Below are 21,898 nucleotides of genomic sequence, written 5' to 3'. Positions count from 1 at the left end.
CAATTTCTATTAAATACTTAAAAGACCCAAATGACCCTCTGTTAAAAACCCATTCTACAATCCAAATATTAAAAGTTCTGCAACCCAGACAATTTGGACCCAATTTACATGAAATCAAATTTTTTTCTGTACCCTTAGATCCTAGAGGTTACACCTATTGGGATTATACGGATGCTTGGACCAAAGTGTTTTGGCATCAAAACAAAAAATACAAGATTCGTGACTCATTTACTTCAAGACTAACACACTCTATAATTTTCCAAATTAGTTCCTTTAGCGGTGGCAATTTTTTGGTCCAATTCCAAAAATATTCCCGGAACAGGTTCAACATGGATTTGCTCAATTCAACAAAATGTTTAATTCTCAAGAATCGTAAATTCGCGTAGATTTAAAATATTTTTCCAGTTTTGCTTTGTCTTGAATATTTTCTTGGCAATACAAATATAGCAAGATGGAAAACAACAACCAATTTCCATACCTTTAGATACATGCATTTGTCAAGTGGTGGAATCAGTTTGATGCATCAAAAGCCGAACCAGATAAGGTGAAAATCTGGTTTAAAGCCCATCTAGAGTTCCTGAAAGCTGCTGATCTGGAGACTTCTTTATTCCTCTATTAGAAGTCCTAACTAGCTGCTTTCCTGGCGGAATCCAACTGTAAGGAACATCTCACCAAAAACTTAAAAGAAGTTTTGAAATTACTCCAAAGTCAAGAAGAATGGGGCTCTTCCTCAAAGAAAGAAGACACCAATTCTTCAGAAAATGATGATGATTTCTACCAAAACGAAGACAATTGTTTTGGTATTTGTTTGGATGATGTATAAATTTTACCGGTTTCTGTAGACATATTTCCGGTTTTGTCACCTGTACTGTAGCTACATTACCCCTAAAAAATTTCTATAGAAGTAGTCCTCAACTCTATTGTGAGGCACCATTTTAGATAGAAATAGTGAGATAGATTGTAAAGAGAAAAGCTCTAGGAAACACTCTTTGTAAGTTTTTCTTTCGTTATCAAATAAATTTTCAAGTTTCTTCGTTATCACGCTTGGCATGCAAAGAAAGGTATGTTTCTTACTTTGGTTTGTTCTGAGGTCAATTTAGCTTCAGTATCTAGAAACACTTGGTGGTTAGATTCTGGTGCCACTACTAACATCAGTGTTTCAATGTAGGGTTGCCTAAGCTACCGGAAGTCAATTGATTCTGAAAAATGGATCTATGTTGGAGATGGTAAATCAATGCAGTGTTTCAATGCAGGGTTGCATTTTAGATTATTATTATGTATTGGTTTTTATTTGGATTTGAAGGACACTTTTGTTGTATCGTCATTTAGATAGAATTTGGTTTCAGTTTCTTATTTGGACAAATTGGGTTATTTGTGTTCATTTGGAAACAATGTGTTTAGGTTGTCTTTTTAGTCAGATATTGTTGGAACTGGTTCACTCTTGGCTTATGATAATCTATATTTACTTGATATTGTAGCTTCCTATGGTGAGTCCTTTAATGTGGAATTGCGTGGTACTAAGCGTAGAATTGATAATACAAACTCAGGAGCATTATGGCATAAGCGCTTAGGTCACATTTCTAAGAACAGAATTGAACGAGTTGTGTTCAAAGAAATTTTGGATTCCATTGATTTCACAAGCTTTGATGTTTGTGTTGAATGCATTAAAGGTAAACAAACCAAAAGTAAGAAATTAGGTGCATATAGAGCTACAGACGTCTTGGAATTGATACATACGGACATTTGTGGGCCATTTCATACACCTTCATGGAATGGTCAACAATATTTTATATCATTCATAGAGGATTACTCCAGATATGCATACCTGTTTCGTATACATGAAAAGTCACAATCTCTGGATGTGTTCAAAACATTTAAAGTTGAAGTTGAAAATAAATTCAACAAAAGAATCAAAAGTGTCATATCTGACTGTGGTGGGGAATACTATGACAGATATGATGGTTCAGGTAAACAACGTCCGAGGCCTTTTGCCAGGTACCTAGAGGAATGTGGAATCGTCCCACAGTACACCATGCGAGGGTCACCTAGCATGAATGGTGTAGCTGAAAGACGAAATAGAACTCATAAGGATATTGTAAGAAACATGATTTGTTATTCTAACTTACCAGAGTCACTCTAGGGAGAGGCACTAAAGATTACAACTTACATTCTAAATAGAGTGTCAACCAAGACAGCTGCCAAAACACCTTATGAGCTTTGGGTTGGGCGAAAGCCTAGTCTGAAACATTTTCATGTATGGGAATGCCCAGTTGAGGCAAGGCCTTATAAGCCAAATGAAAGGAAATTGGACTCCCAAATAGTGAGCAACTACTTTATTGGTTATTCGGAAAGATCCAGGGGCTATAAATCCCAAATTAAAGACAATTTTTGAGACGAGAACTACCACATTCTTTGAGGATATATTGAGTTTTGGGGGAAGAATAAGGTCAGAGACTTTGTCTTAGAGGAAGAATCAATAACAATTCCAGAACCAATTCATATAATTGCTTTTGATAAAGAAAATTCGGAACCTCTACAAGATATTGTTATTGAATCTCCCACTTAAGATAATTTGGTCGTTCATGAAGAACAAACTCAAGATCCTCAAGAACCTATGCTTCATGAGACAGTACCTTTGCGAAGATCTACAAGAGAAAGGAGAAATGCTATTCTAGATGATTATGTGGTGTTTCTCCGGGAACATGAGGAAAATAATGGTATGATGGAAGATGACCCAGTCATCTTCCATCAAGCCATGCAAGATTCCAACTCAGAAAAGTGGATTGAAGCAATGAATGAGGAGTATAAGTCCATGCAAGACAACAAGGTTTGGGAACTTGTCCCATTACCAGAAGGTGTGAAACCCATTGGTTGCAAATGGATATTTAAGACCAAGCGGGATTTCAAAGGTAATGTGGAGAGGTATAAGGCTCGTCTTGTAGCGAAGGGCTATACCCAAAAGGAAGGGATTGACTTTAAAGAGACTTTCTCTCCAGTTTCATCGAAAGACTCTTTTAGGACAATCATGGCTCTTGTTGCACATTATGATTTCGTGCTTTATCGAATGGATGTCAAGACGACATTTCTCAATGGCAACATTGATGAGATAGTTTATATGGTGCAACTAGAAAACTTTGTGTCAGGAGACCCAAAGAATATGGTTTACAAACTGAAAAAATCAATTTATGGGCTAAAACAGACATCTCGTCAATGGTATCACAAATTTCATCAAGTAATTCTCTCATTTGTTTTCGAGATGAATCTTGTTGATGATTGTGTGTTTCACAAATTCAATGGGAGCAAGTATATTTTCTTGGTCTTATATGTTGATGACATACTGCTTGCCACTAATGATATAGGTATGTTGCACAAAACCAAGAGATTTCTATCAAGAAACTTCGAAATGAAAGATCTTGGTGACGCCTCCTTTGTATTTGGAATTCAGATACACCGAGATCGATCTCGGGGTATTCTAGGATTATCACAAAGGAGTTATATCAAAAAGGTACTTAAAAGGTTTGGCATGTAGGAATGTAAATCTAGGGATACTTCGGTTGCTAAGGGAGACAAGTTTAGTCTCAAACAGTGCCCAAAATGAAATTTGGAAATTCGGGAAATACAGAAGATTCCCTATGCATCAACTGTAGGAAGTTTGATGTATGCCCAAGTATGTACACGTTCGGATATAGCACACATAGTTGGGGTATTAGGCAGATATTTAAGCAATCCAAGAATGGATCATTGGAAAGCAGCCAAAAGAGTTATGAGGTAATTGAAGAGAACAAAGTATTATATGCTCACATACAAGAGGTCAGATCAATTGGAAATCACTAGGTATTCTGACTCTAATTTTGCAGGATGCCTAGATAGTTTGTGACCCACTTTAGTTTATATTTTCATATTAAATGGTGGTGCGATTTCTTGGCGCAGTGCCAAGCAAACCCTTACTACTTCATCCACTATGGCGGCAGAATTTGTGGCATGCTATGAGGCATCAAATCATGGAATATGGTTAAGAAATTTTGTCACAGGGCTCCAAATTATGGAAGGAATTGAAAGACCACTTAAGTTATATTGTGATAATAAATCAGTTGTATTGTATTCTAACAACAATAGGAGCTCGACCAAGTCGAAGCATATAGACATCAAGTTCCTAGTTGTTATGGAATGGCAAAGGGTACAAAGTGGACAAATTTTCATAGAACACTTAGGGACAAACTCCATGATAGCAAATCTTCTTACTAAGGGACTTCCACCTAAGGTCTTTCATCAACATGTTGCTCACATGAGTGTTTTACAGTTCGAAAAATCTTTAGTTTAGTGGGAGTTAGTCACTTTTATGTATTTTATGTATGCATATATTGACTTTTGGATATATTTGGTTATATATATATATATATATATATATATATATATATATATATATATATATATATATATATATATATATATATATATATATATATATATATATATTATTCAGTTATTACACTTTGTACATTAAGGTTATTAAATGATCTCATTGAGGTAAAGTAGGACCAGTTGAAAATACGCATGTACAGGTCACCTTCACGTAATTTTTATGCTACACATTTCATGATGAGTCTATGTCATTTGATTCTGTCAACATTAGTGATCATTGATGGGTTTAGTTGTGATTGATACAATGAAAACTGCTTTGGTTCTACATGCGGATGTAATCAATGGACAAGATTGTTGGAATATGCTTAAGACATGTAATGACAAATTTTGAGCTCATAAAGTCTAACACATTCATAAGGATTATAAGGATATATATATATATATATATATATATATATATATATATATATATATATATATATATATATATCACATAATTGAATGAGTTAAGATCATTATTTTATTAGTCAAAATATTAAAGTGGTTTAATCAATATAAAATTATGGCTAAGGGCATATAAGTCATGAAAGGCTAATTGTGTAGCTACCATTAGTGATGTTATATTTTGATGAAAGGCCAAATTATAATCATCAAATTTGAGATAAATGATGGAAGTTACCAATGCAAGAGGTTATGGTCCCCATTTATAGAGAGGAGCGATAGAACTTATAGTTTTGCTTTCTTTTCTCTTTATCCCCCATCAGAAGAAAAAATTCAGAGAAGGAACCAAAAGGCTCTCTATATTTGGAAGATTATAGAACTAATCTTGATCCTTATTCAACCTTTCATCATTTCATTGTGGTTAATCTAGGTACGCTTCTCCATTTAGTTTTCTTTTTAGTATGAGAACCTAGTGGAATTTTATTCATCTTTATGCGGTAATTTCTACATGGATAGAAAACATGTGATTATAATAGATGATTGTCTGTTAGAATCAACTTACATTGATTGATTGAATCCCAACATATCTTAATTAATATATTAATTTGATTAATATGTTACTAGCTTAGCATTAAACCTATAAGGATTACACAAATGAATGTTTTAATTTTTATTAAAAAATTGATTTTAATATTTGATTATTAAATTAAAAAATTTAATATAATCAAGTAATTAATTAATTTCAAGTGAAATACTATTATATTATTTGCTAGTACTAAGAATGTAAAATAATATATAAATTATTTTGGTGAAAGGCAACGTAGGTTCACGTTGCAGTTTGTTAAAATAAAACAACAAATTCAATTTTGCCTGGTCAAATTTGTTTCAAATTTGAAAGTGCTACAAGCAAGTAACTGATAGAAACAAACAAAGTTCAACCCGTTTGAAAAATTTGAGTCACAAAAGTTGACTTGAGTCACCACTTTCTTTTCTTCTTCTTTCATTACACAATCACCAAAATATTTTAAAAGGATTGTTTTACTTTCTGCTCATCAAGAGATTGATAATAAAAGTTAATCTCAATGTGAAGTCATGTAGAGTTTTTACATTATTAAATAATTTTCATACTTAAAAATTTGATTAATAGATACACTTTTACTGTTTTATCTATTTTAATATGATTAAAATATAAAATAGAGATTCATTTTTATTTCTCTGTATGTGTTATGAACACAAATTTTTCTTTCACAATCAGTATAAGCTTAAGACGTGAGAGACATGGGCCATGTAGCTTGAGATAGAAACAATCACTTACTATATTTTATTGGAGTAATTGAAAACACATGCGTCTATGCAACATAGTGCTTGGAACAAATTAACAAAACAAAAACATGAAAGATTCAAAGTTTGTTGGAGTTTAGGAAACCATACACCAATAAAATAACAAAGTATCCATATAATGAACTTAATGTAGTCAACATCAAAGGGATGGTAGATCACTATTTCAGGGAAGCCAATCGTCATCAAGTTTTTTTATATTGCGCCAAGTAATTACCTCGAGCAGGTTATGTGATCTTCAATGTCTATGATTAAGTAATTAATTTAAATATAAATTTGGGCCAAAGTTTAAAAATAAAATAAAAATGTTGTTACCCAGTTCCGCACGACACAACTAATAATTCGGGCCCGAAAAGCGAAGCAAGATCATACATATTTCTGATTTGGAGAATGCATCTCTCACAATAGCAATTGTTTCCGATTTCTTTTTAAGAAAAATTGCATTGATTAAAAATAGAGTTGGGCATAATACATGTCCTATAGATGCAAAACAAGGAGGCAAACATATTATAATAAGTTATTTATCATGCATGTGAATATAACTCATTCCTATAAACACCCTAGTAAAAATGGAACTGACGTTTGAGTGTAATCTCAACAACAATATTCTAATATATTTTTTTAATGAAAGGAGAAAAAGAATGAAAACTAAAATAGCATTTGACTTAAATCATGCAGTGTTAGATGGAGGGTTGATGAATTTTGGCACCTGATTTTCAAAGTATTTTGAATACATGATGCCATTGCCAGGGATGCAAGCTAGGTAGCATATTAAGCAACCTGCACCTTGCTTGCTGCGAAGAACAAAATAAAATGAGATATCGCTGACTTCATTTGTGGAAAAGGTTAATGACACCTGTCATGGATTTTGTTTTACTCGTTAGAGAGGTCCCTATTAGTACTACCATGGAAAATTGGTCTCTTATTCATGGACATTTGTTCAAGAAGGTAACACATCCTCACCCAATAATATTATACATTGTATAATTTGAATAACAAAGAAAAAAGTCAAAATTTCGAGGATGGACAAAACTACCAAAATCAAATACTAGCTAATTAAGTAAGGAATGTTTTGTTTAGCGCAAGGAATTAATTATTTTTCGTTAAGTAAGGAATGTTTAACAAAATTATTAGAATTGAAATGCAAATGAGGGGGGGAGTTTGTGAGCAAAGGGGGCCGTTTTTCTGACCAACGCCACGCATACATCAGAAAAAGAAAAATGAAGAAAAAAGATGTTCTTTTTACAATATATATAATTTACTTTGTTACACATTTTTCTCTCCAATAATGATTGGTAGAGACATAAGTATTTCCCTTAACCCTTATACGTACCAATGTCAGTATGTTACCTATCGGTTTGGTCTCTACCATCATTTACATTGACCCTTAACCCATGTAAAAATTTAAGCTTTGTTTTTGCTTTCTCTCAACTCTTCCCTTCACACCCTTGTAAAAGTTTGACATATAAACAACTTTAGTCAAACGAAACCCCAGCGAAGCAGCGTAATGAAAGAGAAATAGTAGGCATATTTTCTGCAAACGTTGTTAAGAGGACTTAACAACCGTACCGTCCACTATTCCGCTAAATACATACAAAAATCAAACTCAAAAGTTCAAAAATCGTTTTCTCAACCTGATTTCTTCATTGGTATGTCCTTATCAGTTTTGAATTTCATTAACCCCCTTCTGTCCTCCTAATGTCACGTGCCACGGTTCATGTGCCAATGCCACAAACCTAGTAGATATATGGAGGTAACTGAAAATCTAGAAAGAATACACTGCTGCACATAAACATGTAAACTTTAGTAATATTTTTTTTTTATCTTTAACACTTTATAAAAATGTTGTTATAAACTTTGACAACATTCAAAAAATTTTATCAAATTATAAATAAATATTACTAATATATTTTTGTGACATTTTATCAAATATTGTGCGTAGTTTATATTGTTAAAGTCTTTTTATGATATTTTTATACTTTAGTAAAATGGATTATACACATTTGATAAAATATTATAAGAATATATTAGTAACATTTATTTATAATTTGATAATATTTTTTTAATGTTACCAAAGATTTTTAACAATATTTTTATTAAGTATCGGCAAAAAAATACTGTTAAAGATCATATATTAAATAGTAATACTATATTCTACTTCTTCTCTTAGAACGTGGGTATTCAGCCTTCAAAATTAATTTATATGATATTTTTTTCTATATTTTATCTTAATATTAAGATTAATCCTTATTTATATATTTTATTTTGATATTGTGTCTATAATGCATGTGAGATTTAAATATTTCTTAATAACTTCTATCTTTGGGTGTTTCCTTTTATGTTTCAATTCCAATGCAATGACTTATAGTTATTATACCATCAAAATTAGTCCTTGCATTAAAAAAGTGAGGCATTGTTTTTTGTTGGGAAATATTGGATAGTACGAAACGAATTGCACGAAGCTTATGTATTCATTATTTTAGGCATGATTTCCATCAAACTTTCCCTTTTTTCTTATTCTTTAATTTATGATTTAACCAATGATATGTAACCATTAGTAATGTTCTTAGCATATAGTAATGCTCTTTTTTTTTATGTAGAAATATCAATGCATGACTTATATAACTGTAAATTGTCAATGCAATATACTGTATGTATGTATTTTACACGTATACAGCAGATACGATCAAGCGTATCATCGCTGAGAGAGAGACATGTGTCACATGGCCGGCGCCAAATCCTTTTGACTTGGAACAATCTAACACTGCTATAAAAACACTGGTCTTCTCAGCCATCACGACAAGCAGCAGAAGTTCACTTTCTGTGTATCAGAAGTCAGAACCCTATTTCTATAGTTTTGTGATAAGACATATTAAGCTATCCTAGCTTTAGGCTTTTTGGAACCAACCATTCTGCACCGTGCTTCCGCTTCACTTTTCATCTATATAGTTTGAAAATGGGAAGAGTTCCTTGCTGTGACAAGAATGGACTCAAGAAGGGTCCATGGACACCAGAGGAAGATCTTAAACTCACCAACTACATTCAGTTTCATGGACCAGGCAATTGGCGATCCCTCCCTAAAAATGCTGGTATCTGTTATAATTTCCTTTTCCCTACCCTTCCCCAGTGTTTTGATATAGGAAAGATATATTTGATGTGTGTCACGTTATTTTTAATAGATCAAAATTATCATTTTTGTTTCAAAAAGATGTAAACCATGTTGATCAATTTATAGCTATTAATTTGGTTCTGTGTGATGTGATTTTCCATGGATATGATTTTAAGAAGTTAATAGATACTAACTTATTGATTATGTTACTTAATTACAGGCCTAAAAAGGTGTGGCAAGAGTTGCCGCCTTCGATGGACAAATTACCTTAGACCCGATATAAAGAGAGGAAGATTCTCCTTAGAAGAAGAAGATATCATCATTCAGTTGCACAGTATCTTGGGTAACAAGTAAGAAGTCTATGACCATTTTCCTTCATTTATCACAATCCTTATCATTTAAAAAATTAAGCTTCAATATGAGGTTGTTTTATACTAATTGCTAATCAATATGGTTAATTTATGAACGGCTTATTTAGATGGTCAGCTATAGCATCAAGGTTACCAGGAAGAACCGACAACGAAATAAAAAACTATTGGAACACCCACATTAGGAAGAGGCTACTTCGAATGGGAATTGACCCAGTCACACACACCCCACGCCTTGACCTACTTGACATGTCCTCTATTTTAAGGTCAGTGTTCGGGAACCCCTCCCTTTTGAACATGCAAGGCTTATTACGTGCCCAAGCTTTGATGAACCAAGGGTTACTAAAGCTGGCTTCCACTGCCTCTCTTCTATCAACAATCAACAATGATGAGAACCCAAATTTGGCTTCACACAATTATGTACAAAACCAAGTTACCACCCCACCATCATTAGACTCAGCACAGTTTCAATTTCAAATGCCTACTACTCAGACAAACAATGTGGAAGTCTTCTCGGGCACCGTGGCAAACTTGAGCTGTTCAAGTTCTCCTTCGGGTGATGAGAACCTTGTTTTGCAACAAAACCAAGTTGGTTTGTCAGGGAACCATGATGCTTTGGTGCACTCTCTGAACAATGCAAACCAAAACATGGAGTGTGATTCGGTTCTGCCTACGCCTGTGTCAAGTCCAAACCGGTTGAATTCATCATCCAACTATGTAAGAAGTGGCACGGACGAAGAGAGGGATAGCTTTTTTAGTGACTTGTTCGAGTTTGAAATTCCAGAGAGTTTGGATGACATTGCTGATATTTTTTTGTAATGTCTCAAAGATTTGAAAGGATTTCTAAATCTTTCTAATTCGTGAGGTTTCCTTTATTTATTTTATTTGTGGAAATCTCTAAATATCTAAAAAAATGAATTAGAATGAAAAAAAATCTTTACACTGATAATAAATAAAAAATAAGTGTTGTAATAATAAAATCAAATGCGATTGAAATCTTACATCGATTATAAGTGAAAAAATTGAGTACCATATAACTAAAGAGAAGACCCATAAACTGAGCTTTAAGATTTTCAATTAAAGTGTGATATCAAATTTTTTTATGTAACTGTTCATGATTCAGTGATGTAAATCTCGAAAGAAAGAATAACAAGGTGAGGATGGGGCTAACCCTACCCATGTTTGGGGCAAGGATGAACACCCATTTTTTAACCCTAGTGAGATCGATGGCAGAGTTTGAGACAGAGGCAGGGGAGGCAAACCCCCTCCATATTGCCAAACTGGATCTCACCTAAAGCATTAGAGTTGGAAACTTGATGAAGAAATGGAACCTCCTTGAGTTAGAGCACCTTGGGCCTTGAGTTTCTTAAGTTTGGTTGAAAGAAAATAGATTGAAAAGGGAGAGGGAGGGGAGTGGTCAATCAAGTCTAAAGAGAAATGAAAATTGTTTTCCTTTTACAAAAACATCATGTTGAGTGTAATGTTCAAAACCTACATGATGCAGTCCACAAGAAATCCTATCCAAGAGTATATATATGTGAGATCATACCTTGTCAGAAATTGGACATTGAAAATTAAAGAAATTAAATTTTATGTACTTTTTCATGAAAGAAGCAAAAAACACGACTAATACTCTAAGGGTCTAAACATAACACCTTTTTAAGATAGTTGCACACGTGTAGGTAGTCAAAGCAATGTCTAACTCAATGGCAATAACTTTGTTGGGATAAAATATTTCCAAAGACATTTAAAAACACCCTCTAGGATTGGATAGGACTATATCTTGGTGATATCGAAGCTAAGTTAGATTTAACTGTGTAGACATGTGAAACATCTTCTTTCCACATCCTATAATCCCTTTCCACCCTGCAAAGAGAAATACACATCAAGTCTTTAAGTTCATTCTAGTATTTGTTCCTCCCATACAAATAATGGGAGCCACCATTTCCACTCCCACACATATTCATCCCTCTTTATATTCTCATTTTTGCAATCAAAACAATTTACTTAAAGCAACTTGAAACAACCAAGGAAATTGAGATTTAATGGTATATATATTTCTTATCCGATTATTGTGGCAGTATAAAACCGTAGATTCGTTTGTAACTTGTCTTACTACACCCCTGTTGAACCACAAAGAACAAGATGCATTGTCATGGTCAAGTGCATATAAGCCCCTCCGCCAATTTGAAGCAATCTTAGAGTTCTAAATTTGACAATTAGAAACTGTGTTCGAGTCACCATAAAAGTTGAATGTCATTATGTACCAAATTTCATTTTTGTCTACCAAGAATCTCCATCTACACTTACCCAATAGACTCATTAAATACGTCCAAACATTTTATACCCAAACAACCTTTTATATTTAGCCTAACACATTTTCTCCTAACTTTCTCATGGAATTTAATTTAAGACAATCATCAATTCTAGACTATAAGAAATTCCTTTGTTGTTTGACCAAGGTCTTCAACACACATTTTGGTGCCTTGAAGAAGAAGAAAAACAACAGGAGACTAGATGGAACAAAATTAATCAACACAATTTGTGCTCCAAAGATTTATTGTTTGCCCTTCCATGATGCCAACTTTTTTATCATATTGTCCACAATGGATTAGCAAGAACTTTGTCTTGAGTTACATCCAATATTTTTGCTGGGTTAGGTGTAGAGATTGCTTCTATGTGAGCTAGAGTTGATCAATGGAATTTTCACCCCCAACAATAAAAAAATATATATTTATCTAAATAATATAATTCAAAAAATATTTACACTAGTGATACAAAATATTATTTATGGTAAGAAATCGATCCCCCGAACCAATTTCTCATTTGCAGTTTTTTTTTTTACACTATAAAATAAGTTCCTGGAGAACTGATTTTATAAAGAGTTTTTTTTCTCAGTTCAAAATGAGAATTATGTTTTTTTTTGTTTTTTTATTATTTTTTTTGTTTTTTATAAAAAAATTGTTACAGTTTTTTTTTTCAAAATTAACGGTTTGTTTTGTTTTAATTTTTTTACTTTCCTGATTTATATATATTAATTTATAAAAAAATATAATTTATCTAGAATAATATTTAAGAAAAATGCATATATTTTAATACTCAATATAAATATAATTTAGTTAAATATTTATAAAAAATATAATTTCATATTATTTATATTGTATTAAAATTTAGTTAAATATTTTTATTTATAACTATCATATGGAAAAACATTAAAAAAAACATTTTAAATTTTCCTTGTTATGATTTACATCATATCTTTATTAATTTTCTTACTTATCTAATATATTTTTTCAATAAAAATGCATGTATTTTTAAGTAATCATATATTTTCATACTTATTAATTTTATTTTGTTTTAGTTAGAAAATTAAATGAGCAAAATAAGATTAAAAAAATACAACAACAAGTTGAATTGCACTAAAATATTTAAATTTGAAACAATACAACAAAATTTTTAAAATACAAAGAATATGATATAAATTCAACGTTGTTGGCTTAAGCTTACATGATGGGGGCAATTTTTCTTTGAATGGTCTGGGAAAGCGCCATATAGAACATTGCTTTAGTTGACCCGGTTTTCGGATATCCATTTTAGTATAAATACGAGAAGAGACAAGACGACCTTCAAAATTTTTTTTCTTGTCTGGTTCGAGGCAGATCATTGGCTTGTGACAAGGTGGTCAATACGCTTCGTTGCGCAATTCTCCAAACAATCATCTATATACGTTGGAGACATTTTCCAATGTATACACAAGATGTATGTAGTTCGTGTACTTATGGTGATCATTTCTTACAAGCAACAACAACATAAGAACAAGGCATGTACAATTTCTAGAATTTGTCACAGTCACACCACCTTTCATCCAACCTGATCGTGAAATCTCCAGCAAGTTGAACCTATCTTGGGCTTATGGTCTCCTAGACCAAGAACTATGTGTCACGTCCATCAAACTCACGAACAGTGTGAGCGTTTGCCTTTCTCTGTGCGTCTTCAATGACCTTGTTTAGTACTTGCGTATAAACTTGGCCAGATGCAAGCATTGTTGCAGCTTCTCTCCCTCTTTTGTTGAACAATGCATTACACCTTAGATATGTTGATTTTACTAGTGCACCTATTGGCAGATTTCTTGATATCTTGATTACTAAATTAATCGACTCAGCAAGATTAGTGGTCATATGCCTCCATCATCGGCCACCATCCCATGCAAGAGTCCATTTTTCTCGCGGAATCTCGTTGAGCCAATTAATTGCCTGGTTAGCATTTGTTTCCTCACTCAGAATGTTGTAGCAGTGATTGAACATAGGCTTTGTCCTTACATATGCTAAGTAGTTATAAACATACAATTTCAATATTGTGAATAATATAAATGAAGTGATATTTAATATGAAGAGAAAGAAGTTTGACACTCATTCATATTGATAATTAGTTTTTTGATGGCATTGTTCTTGTACCTCCTCATGCAATTTTGTGCAATGTGTCGAATGCAAAATTTTGTGTCGTCTATCCACCATCATGTCTTGAGTAGGCACTTTTTATTTACTTGTGCATGTCTGAAATCAAACACAGACCATGTTATAGGGTAACATGCCTTTTTCAATTTTGGAGGAAGAAGAGTCATGTTCTCATTGATTCACTCTCGACAACAGCAAAGGCTATTAGAAGGATTTTATTGTTGCCATCTTGTGCAACTGCCACTAGGAGGGCCCCTTGTACTTATCGTACAACCATGTTCCATCAATCAGAACCACGGGCTTGCAATATTGAAACTCAATAATACACAGTCTGAAACACCACAAAAGACTATGGAACATCACAAAACCCTTTACTACTTGACCTCCTTATGGTGGCATTAAGAGTGTTTCCTTCTCCACGATCATACTAGGAAGAAATTGTTGCATAGCTTGCAACAATCTCGATAAATCGTGGTACAATCTTTCCCCGATGTTGTAGATGTTTTTAATGGCCTTTTTTCTTTGCCAACCATGCTTTGCAGTGTGGTGGTGTATCCTTCATGATTTTTTATGTGTGCTATCAAGGCTGACACTGAAGTTGATGGATTGTTTCAATCAAGTTATGGATGCTTTCACTGATGAGAAAATACGACAGCTTTTCATGATCTTGTGAGATTGAAGGGTTTGAACATGTATGGAATTCACGGAGCTTTCTTATTTCCCATTGCTTACTTGCAAGGATGTAAGAAGCCCTCCACCTCCAAGCACAACTATCGTCATCACAAATGACAATTAGCTTTGTTGGGTTCAATAGTTATGTCTTATAGTTAGCTCCTTTGGTCACATGTTACTGTCGCAAAGCATGTTGTACTTCTTGTTTTGTCATAAAACACATCCCTTCAAAGAGAGTCCCCCGTATATTGGACTTCTTCGCAATCCAAGCTATGGTCGTATTCAGAATCTTGAAAATTAGATTCTTCAAAATTTTTCATGTATGCATGGCATGTAGTATGGTGGTATGGTTGTTATTGGTGAAACAGGCACAACTTCTTCCACATCATCTTCCTCTTAGGGTTGATTGTGTAGAACTTCATCTTCATCCTCACTAAAGGGACTGAGTTCTTTGTTAGGTAAGTCAGGCTCTACTGTAAACTCAGACACATTTAATTAGGTTAATGAGGTAGGCTTTACTGCAGGGGTGCTCAGGTATGAGTGAGGTTGGTCCTCAGTAGCATCAAATGTTTGTGAGTCTAAAATATTGGTGGAAAATGATGCAGAAAGAAGTTGGGTAAAAGAATATGTGTTTGGTTCAAATAAATTTCGTTGTGGTTGGGTTAAAGCAAAAGTGTCTTAAGTTGCATCAAAAATGGGTCAAAAAAAGGGAATTGAGGATAATCTTATGGTTGATGAGGTACTGGTTAAGGGTTTGGGGTGGGAAGTGTATGTAGCTCGATATTTTCATACAATTAGCAACATTGAAGAAGCTCACTTTGGAGAATAACAGAAATCATAACTTTGACATCTTCGTCGCCAACAAGTTGCACTGCTATAAACTTGAGCATTTCGTGCCCTACTACTTTTGGGTATCAAAATGAAATATCACATGCTTGGTTCAGTGATTGAAGATAAAGCCTTTCATGGGTTTTAATTTTCAAGGCTTCAAGTGTAAGGCCTCGTTTTGTTTGAAAGAACAATGGGTGAGGGTATTGAAACGTATCCCCTTCATTTGTTTTGATTATTTGACTATTGTATTACACTAACCATTTGACAAATGAGGAAGACATGTTGTGTAATAGAAAAAGAAATATGAGAAAGGGTTTGTAGGAAGACATGTTGTGTAATAGAAAAAAGAAATATGACAAAGGGTTTGTGTTTGCAAAGTTGAAAGAAAGTAATAGAGATAAAGAAAATAAGTTTTGTCTCTTCTTACTACCTGATGTGAATAAATGAGGATGAAGTTGTGAACCCATGAGTGACAGAAAAAGAAGAAAAGAAGAAAGATAAAGAAAATAAGTTTTGTATCCTCTTAAGTGTATGGTCCGGGTCAGAGTTAAGGGTTTAAGACCTAGGGTTAGGGTGACATTTAGTATCCATGGATCAGTTAATATACTAAGGTTAGGGTTTAAAGCATTGGATTCCTTGATGTGCATAAATGAGGATCTGAAACATTGGATTTCCTGATGTGAATAAATAAAGATGAAGTTGTGAACCCGTGAGTGAGAGAAAAAGAAAAAGAAAAGAAGAAAGATCAAAGAAAAGAAGCTTTATCTCCTCTTAAGTGTATGGTATGGGGTCAAAGTTAAGGGTTTATGATCTAGGGTTAAGGTGACCTTTAGTGTCCATTGATCAATTAATATACTAAGGTTAGGGTTTGTGCGACGGACATATAGATCGAGGTTGATAATTAGGGAAAAAATAGGAATGATAATTATGTTATGATTCACAAATAATGATGTTGATATTATTTTGATTTCTATAGGTAACAGATGATGTAATTCAGTCATATGCTCAGGTTATGCCTTCTCTAGATTCTAGAATTGAACATTTTTTTGTTCAAGCTGGGTTTTCAGATGTTGCAAAGCTCGAACAAGTTAAAATCGACGATGTTTTAGTGACTGCTTTGGTTGAAAGGTGGAAACCTGAGTTACACATATTTTATCTTCTTGTTGGTGAATGCATAATCACATTGGAAGGTGTTTCTCTTCAACTGGGTTTATGCATTGATGGAAAACCAGTTACTGGTCCAACATATTATGATTGGGAATAAATGTGCACAAAATATATAGGTGTTGTTCCCCCAGAGAATGCACCAATGTGGATTTGTTGTCAAACAAGTTAGGGAATAGAGTTCATTTGATGTATCTACCCCAGTTAGCATATCTTGATCGGGCTAGCCGATACAGTTGGGATTTCACATGTTTAGCACATTTGTACAAAGAAATATGTAGGGTTATTTATCCCACATCCAAAAAATGGGAGGATGTACAATGTTGTTACAGTCTTTGGCATGGTATCACATGTCATTCATTCAACCAAATGTTGAGCGTCAACCGTCATATCCACCTACATCTAGGTAAACAAAAATTTCTCACTCAAACAAAGTCCATTATTTTTGGTAATGTATTTGACACTAACATATTACATTTCACTAGATGGAACGGCAAAGGCATACGATTTTCTAGAATCTCACGTGGTACAGGTCAAGATTGTTGGATCAAGTGGCCTCAGAATAATTAAAAAGGGAGGGTTGAATTAATTATTAATGTGTCTTGACTAATTAAAAAATTATCCTTCTTAATATTACTAGATTCAATTAGGCTTTACTACTAAGTTATGAGGAAGTAAAGAACAAAAATAATAACTTAGATAAAAGTAAAGCGAAAATAAAAGTACACAGCAGAAAGATAAAGAGTGTAGGGAAGAAGAAGACAAACACAAGATTTATACTGGTTCGGCCACAACCCGTGCCTACGTCCAGTCCCCAAGCAACCACCGGTTCTTGAGATTTCCAATAACCTTGTAAAATCCTTTACAAGCAAAGATCCACAAGGGATGTATCCTCCCTTATTCTCTTTGAACAACTAAGTGGATGTACCCTCCACTTCAACTGATCCACAAGAGATGTACCATCTCGTGTTCTCAGTATAACAACCCAAGTAGATGTACCCTCTACTTGTACCACAAAGGATGTACCCTCCAATGTGTTAAGACAAAGAATTCTTAGGTGGTTAGTCCCTTGAATTCTTTGTGATGGGGATACAAAAGATATCTCAGGCGGTTAGTCCTTTGAAATCTTTTGTAAGAAATAGAAGATATCTCAGACGGTTAGTCCTTTGAAATATTTTGTCAAGAAGGAGAAAGAATGAATCAAAAGAATTCTCAGGCAATTAGTCCTTTGAATTCTTCTAGCAAGAGAGAGAAGGAATGAAGAAGAAGAATAACACAAGTTTTTGGCCAATGAACTTTTCTTGAATAAAGAAAGTATTGAAAAAAAACTCTTAGAAGAATGCTTTGAATGAATTAAAGAAATCTGAAAGTTCTCTCTTTAAAATTCGTGCCATGGTCACATATTTATTGTCATTTGATAACTTAAGTTAAAAGTTGTGACTCTTGGCAATTTCTTCAAAACTAGTCACTTCAAGAGTTGTGACTTTTGTGAAAACTAGTCACTTAAAAGTTGACTCTTTTTGAAAACTAGTCGCTTAAAAGTTGTGACACTTAAAAAATCTTCAGAAAACTAGTCACTTTAAGAATTATGACTTTTGGTAATTTATTTTTCAAAGTAAGTCACTGGTAATCGATTACACATCAACAGATGTGACTTTTCATGTTTAAATTAGAAAACCAACATTTAGAAACACTGGTAATCGATTACAAGTATTGTGTAATCGATTGCACAAGTTTGAAATGATTTGAAAATGTTTTATCACAAGTTGTGACTCTTGAAATTTGAAATATAACATTTTAAAACATTGGTAATCGATTACATGATTATGGTAATCGATTACAGCTTTATAAATCAATTTGAAAACAATGTTGGCTACTAGTAATCGATTACTGTCTTTTGGTAATCAATTACCAGAGAGTAAAACTCTTTGGTAAAAGATTTTTCTCTTTGAAAAATTCTCTTGAAAAATATTGTGCTAATCAATAGTTTTTGAAAAAACTCTTTTAATACTTATCTTGATTGAGTCTTCTCTTGATTCTTGAATCCTGAGTCTTTATTCTTTACTTGAATCTTGATCTTGATTATTCTTGAATCTTGAATCATGATCTTGATTCTTGAAACTTGTTTGACTTTTGATTCTTTGGCATCATCAAAATAATTTTGGAAGGCATTGCTTCCACAAAGATTCGACAATATGCATAACGAGGAGGTTGAACCATTTGTTTTTTGTTTTATTTATTACTGTTTTTAAAATTACTAACGCAAATTCTTTTTTCAATTCCATTGGATTCCTTACAAAGGTTTTAAGTCATTTCTGCCAGAAAATACATACAAGGATTCCACAATATGGAGTGCTTATGTAGCTTTAATCTGTTTTCCAATGGTAGTATGGCATCAAACTAATAGGGTCATGCTCTAATTTGGACTTTGTCAAGACATACCAAATCCACCACATAATCTTCACAAAGTCCATCGTACTAACATGAGAAACATAGTGACACAAATTGGGCAGAGAAACATCAATGATGGGTTGAAATTTGTAAGGAAAGATGCAAATATATGTTAATCGCTCAACCAATTCTAAATAAGATTGAACATATGAGTCACTACATGATGAGAATCCAAAAACTAACCAAATACAGGGACCTCTAACCAGGAGTAGGACCAAACAGTCAGTGGATACCCTCCAACAAATGGTATCAGACATACTTAATAAGACCCAAGTGGAGAAGGATGAAGGCCTAGAGGTAGAAGCACTACCAAGAATTTTAATTATTGCTGAAGGCCCAGACTAATTTGAAGGTCCATGCCAAATATGTTTTTTTTATTTTTATTTTTTGTGTTGTCATTTTGGCCCAAACTAATTTGAAAGGCCCATGCCATTTCTTTTCTAATTTTTGTTTTTTATTTTAAATTAAATAAAATTGGTGCCTTTCCAGTTGTACCTCAGATACACTATATGTATTGAACTTGTTTTCAATAAAGGGGAATTTTGAAATTTTGTGAATATTTTGTGAGAGCTTCTCTCTAGGTTCCTTGTTGAACCAATCTCAGACTTATCAAGGTAATCCTTGTGGCGTCTATCCTGACTTATCTTCCCTATCTAGAAGTGGCGTCATCCAAACTCTATGACTTGCATCAAGCGATCCGCTCCTAGTAAGGATCACATCACTACATGAATTGGTACCGAGCAAATTCAAAAATTTGTCTAACACAGTTTGCAACTCATCCAAAAATTGCCGCCACATCTCGTTCAGCTCCAAACATGGAAACTGAACAACATCCTCAACAACAAAGTCCACCAGTCATTGCCAGCATGCATGATGAAGGACTACAACCACATGCTCAATCATATGAATTCACGCCATAACCTCATTGTTTATGCCCCGGTGTTACTTGTTATTATGGATGCGTAAATCTAATCGGCAAGTGTACCGAGTCGTGCAAGTAATAATAAAACGGTAAGAACAAAGTATTGATCGCAGGGAACTTGTTTCATTTGGTGAACTCTCATTCAATCAACAGACATTTGTACAAAGAATCAATAATCATGAATTAAACAAAGATGTATTCTACTCTAATGATTAATAACAGAAAATATGAGCAAGTGGGTGTTAAAACAGATAATTAAAAAGCGTTGGGTCCTCCTACTGAGTTACTTGATGCAATTAAGGATTTTTCTTTATTTAAAGATGTTCATGTGTTCTATGTTGAGGACAAAATTCCCAAACATCAATGTCTTGCATGATTGGGCTAACTCTAATTAAACCTCATTCTCGGATATATCGTTGAACTTAGCTTAACTGAACAACATTAAGGTCACAGCATAATAAAACTAAATTACCACACTCCGTGTCCAGACATACGATAACCTAGCTCGTTCTATCTAGTTCTAAGGATGTAGTACATTTTCCAATGCTAAAGCTCCTAACTTTACATACAAATGGGTGATCAAGCCATAAACATGTATAGATTAAGCACAGATAGAAACATTGAACACATAAAAACAACTTCAAATAGATAGGATAAGATTTACATTAAGTTCTCAGCAGGATTCCCCAACTGAAGGAGCTTAGTCTTCCATGGCAAGATATCACCTTTATACTACAAAAGGGTTTTAGAAAGCACAATACAGATTACAAAGTTGTGGGGATGTCTCCTCCACCTTTATGAACCTACAAAATACCCTAAAACCTAAAATCCTCCTAAAAGTTGGGTGTCTTTGGTGCTCCCTTGCCTTTTTCACATAAGCACACTCTTCTCCCAAGCTAAGACTCTGAATTCTCCCAAAAAGCTCCCTTCTGATTTTTCATTCCAGGCTTAAAAAAGGCTTTCTAACCTCGAAGGAGCACTTAGGGCCATTTTCGCACTTAGCGCAAGTAAGTGGATTTTGGCTCAGCGAAACAGGCACGCTAAGCGCCAGAAGAGACAAACTTCTCGCTGGGCGAGCTGATGACGCGTTGAGCGCGTGATGGCGTGGTGTATTCCCTTCAAGATTCCTCTTACTCGCTAAGCAAGATGCTGCCTCGCTTAGCGGATCATACTTGCTAAGCACACGGTCTCGGCTTAACGAGATAGCAGCTTCTGCACCTTCCGATTATTCTCCTTTTTACTTGAAATTGAAGTAAAATTTACATTAATTCCATGTCAAGAGCCTCTACTGAGCAAAGATAAAAACTAACCAAGAAATATTTATAATCCTACAAAAAGAACCATAAATTGGGGAAAATATATACATTTTGCAAAACTTTTCTATACAAAAGTTAGTCGTAGATGACGACTAACACTCATCATCATCAAGAAGATTATGGGTACAATCTAAAGTTCTTCAGTACTAGTGGAGAAGACTTTATGAGCAACCTCATGGGTACAGATCTTCAAACATCGGAGTCTGCTTATGTGTAGATGCAAAGTATACTCATACCTTCATTTGTATCCTTTCATCAAAGTATTGTCGACAATTCTTCCACTAATAACTTCGTACAAGAAGAGCAACTTCTTGTTCCTGATGAACTATTTGAACCAAAAGAACATGGACAAGTATGTCGAATACTGGCAAGAAATAGGCAACCTCCCAGATGTGGAACTGGTAGGCACAAATGACTTTGATTGCTTACCCTTGTTAATTATGTCTTATTATAATGATTATCAATTTTTC

At 33.9% G+C, this 21,898-nt stretch overlaps 1 protein-coding gene across 1 annotated transcript; it reads left to right on the top strand.

The window, feature by feature from the left end:
- The first annotated feature begins 9,097 nt into the window (after window positions 1-9,097).
- On the top strand, window positions 9,098-10,437 carry LOC114378682 (transcription factor MYB41-like). The gene is made up of 3 exons (XM_028337323.1): window positions 9,098-9,230; window positions 9,471-9,600; window positions 9,729-10,437. The coding sequence occupies exons 1-3, from the start codon at window positions 9,098-9,100 to the stop codon at window positions 10,435-10,437; spliced, it is 972 nt and encodes a 323-aa protein (XP_028193124.1).
- The last annotated feature ends 11,461 nt before the right edge of the window (window positions 10,438-21,898 follow it).

The sequence above is a fragment of the Glycine soja genome, chromosome 12 (assembly GCF_004193775.1).
Source record: "Glycine soja cultivar W05 chromosome 12, ASM419377v2, whole genome shotgun sequence".
NCBI lineage: Eukaryota > Viridiplantae > Streptophyta > Magnoliopsida > Fabales > Fabaceae > Glycine > Glycine soja.
The sequence above is the reverse complement of the archived record's forward strand: the minus strand, read 5'-3'. Positions and strand labels throughout refer to the sequence as shown.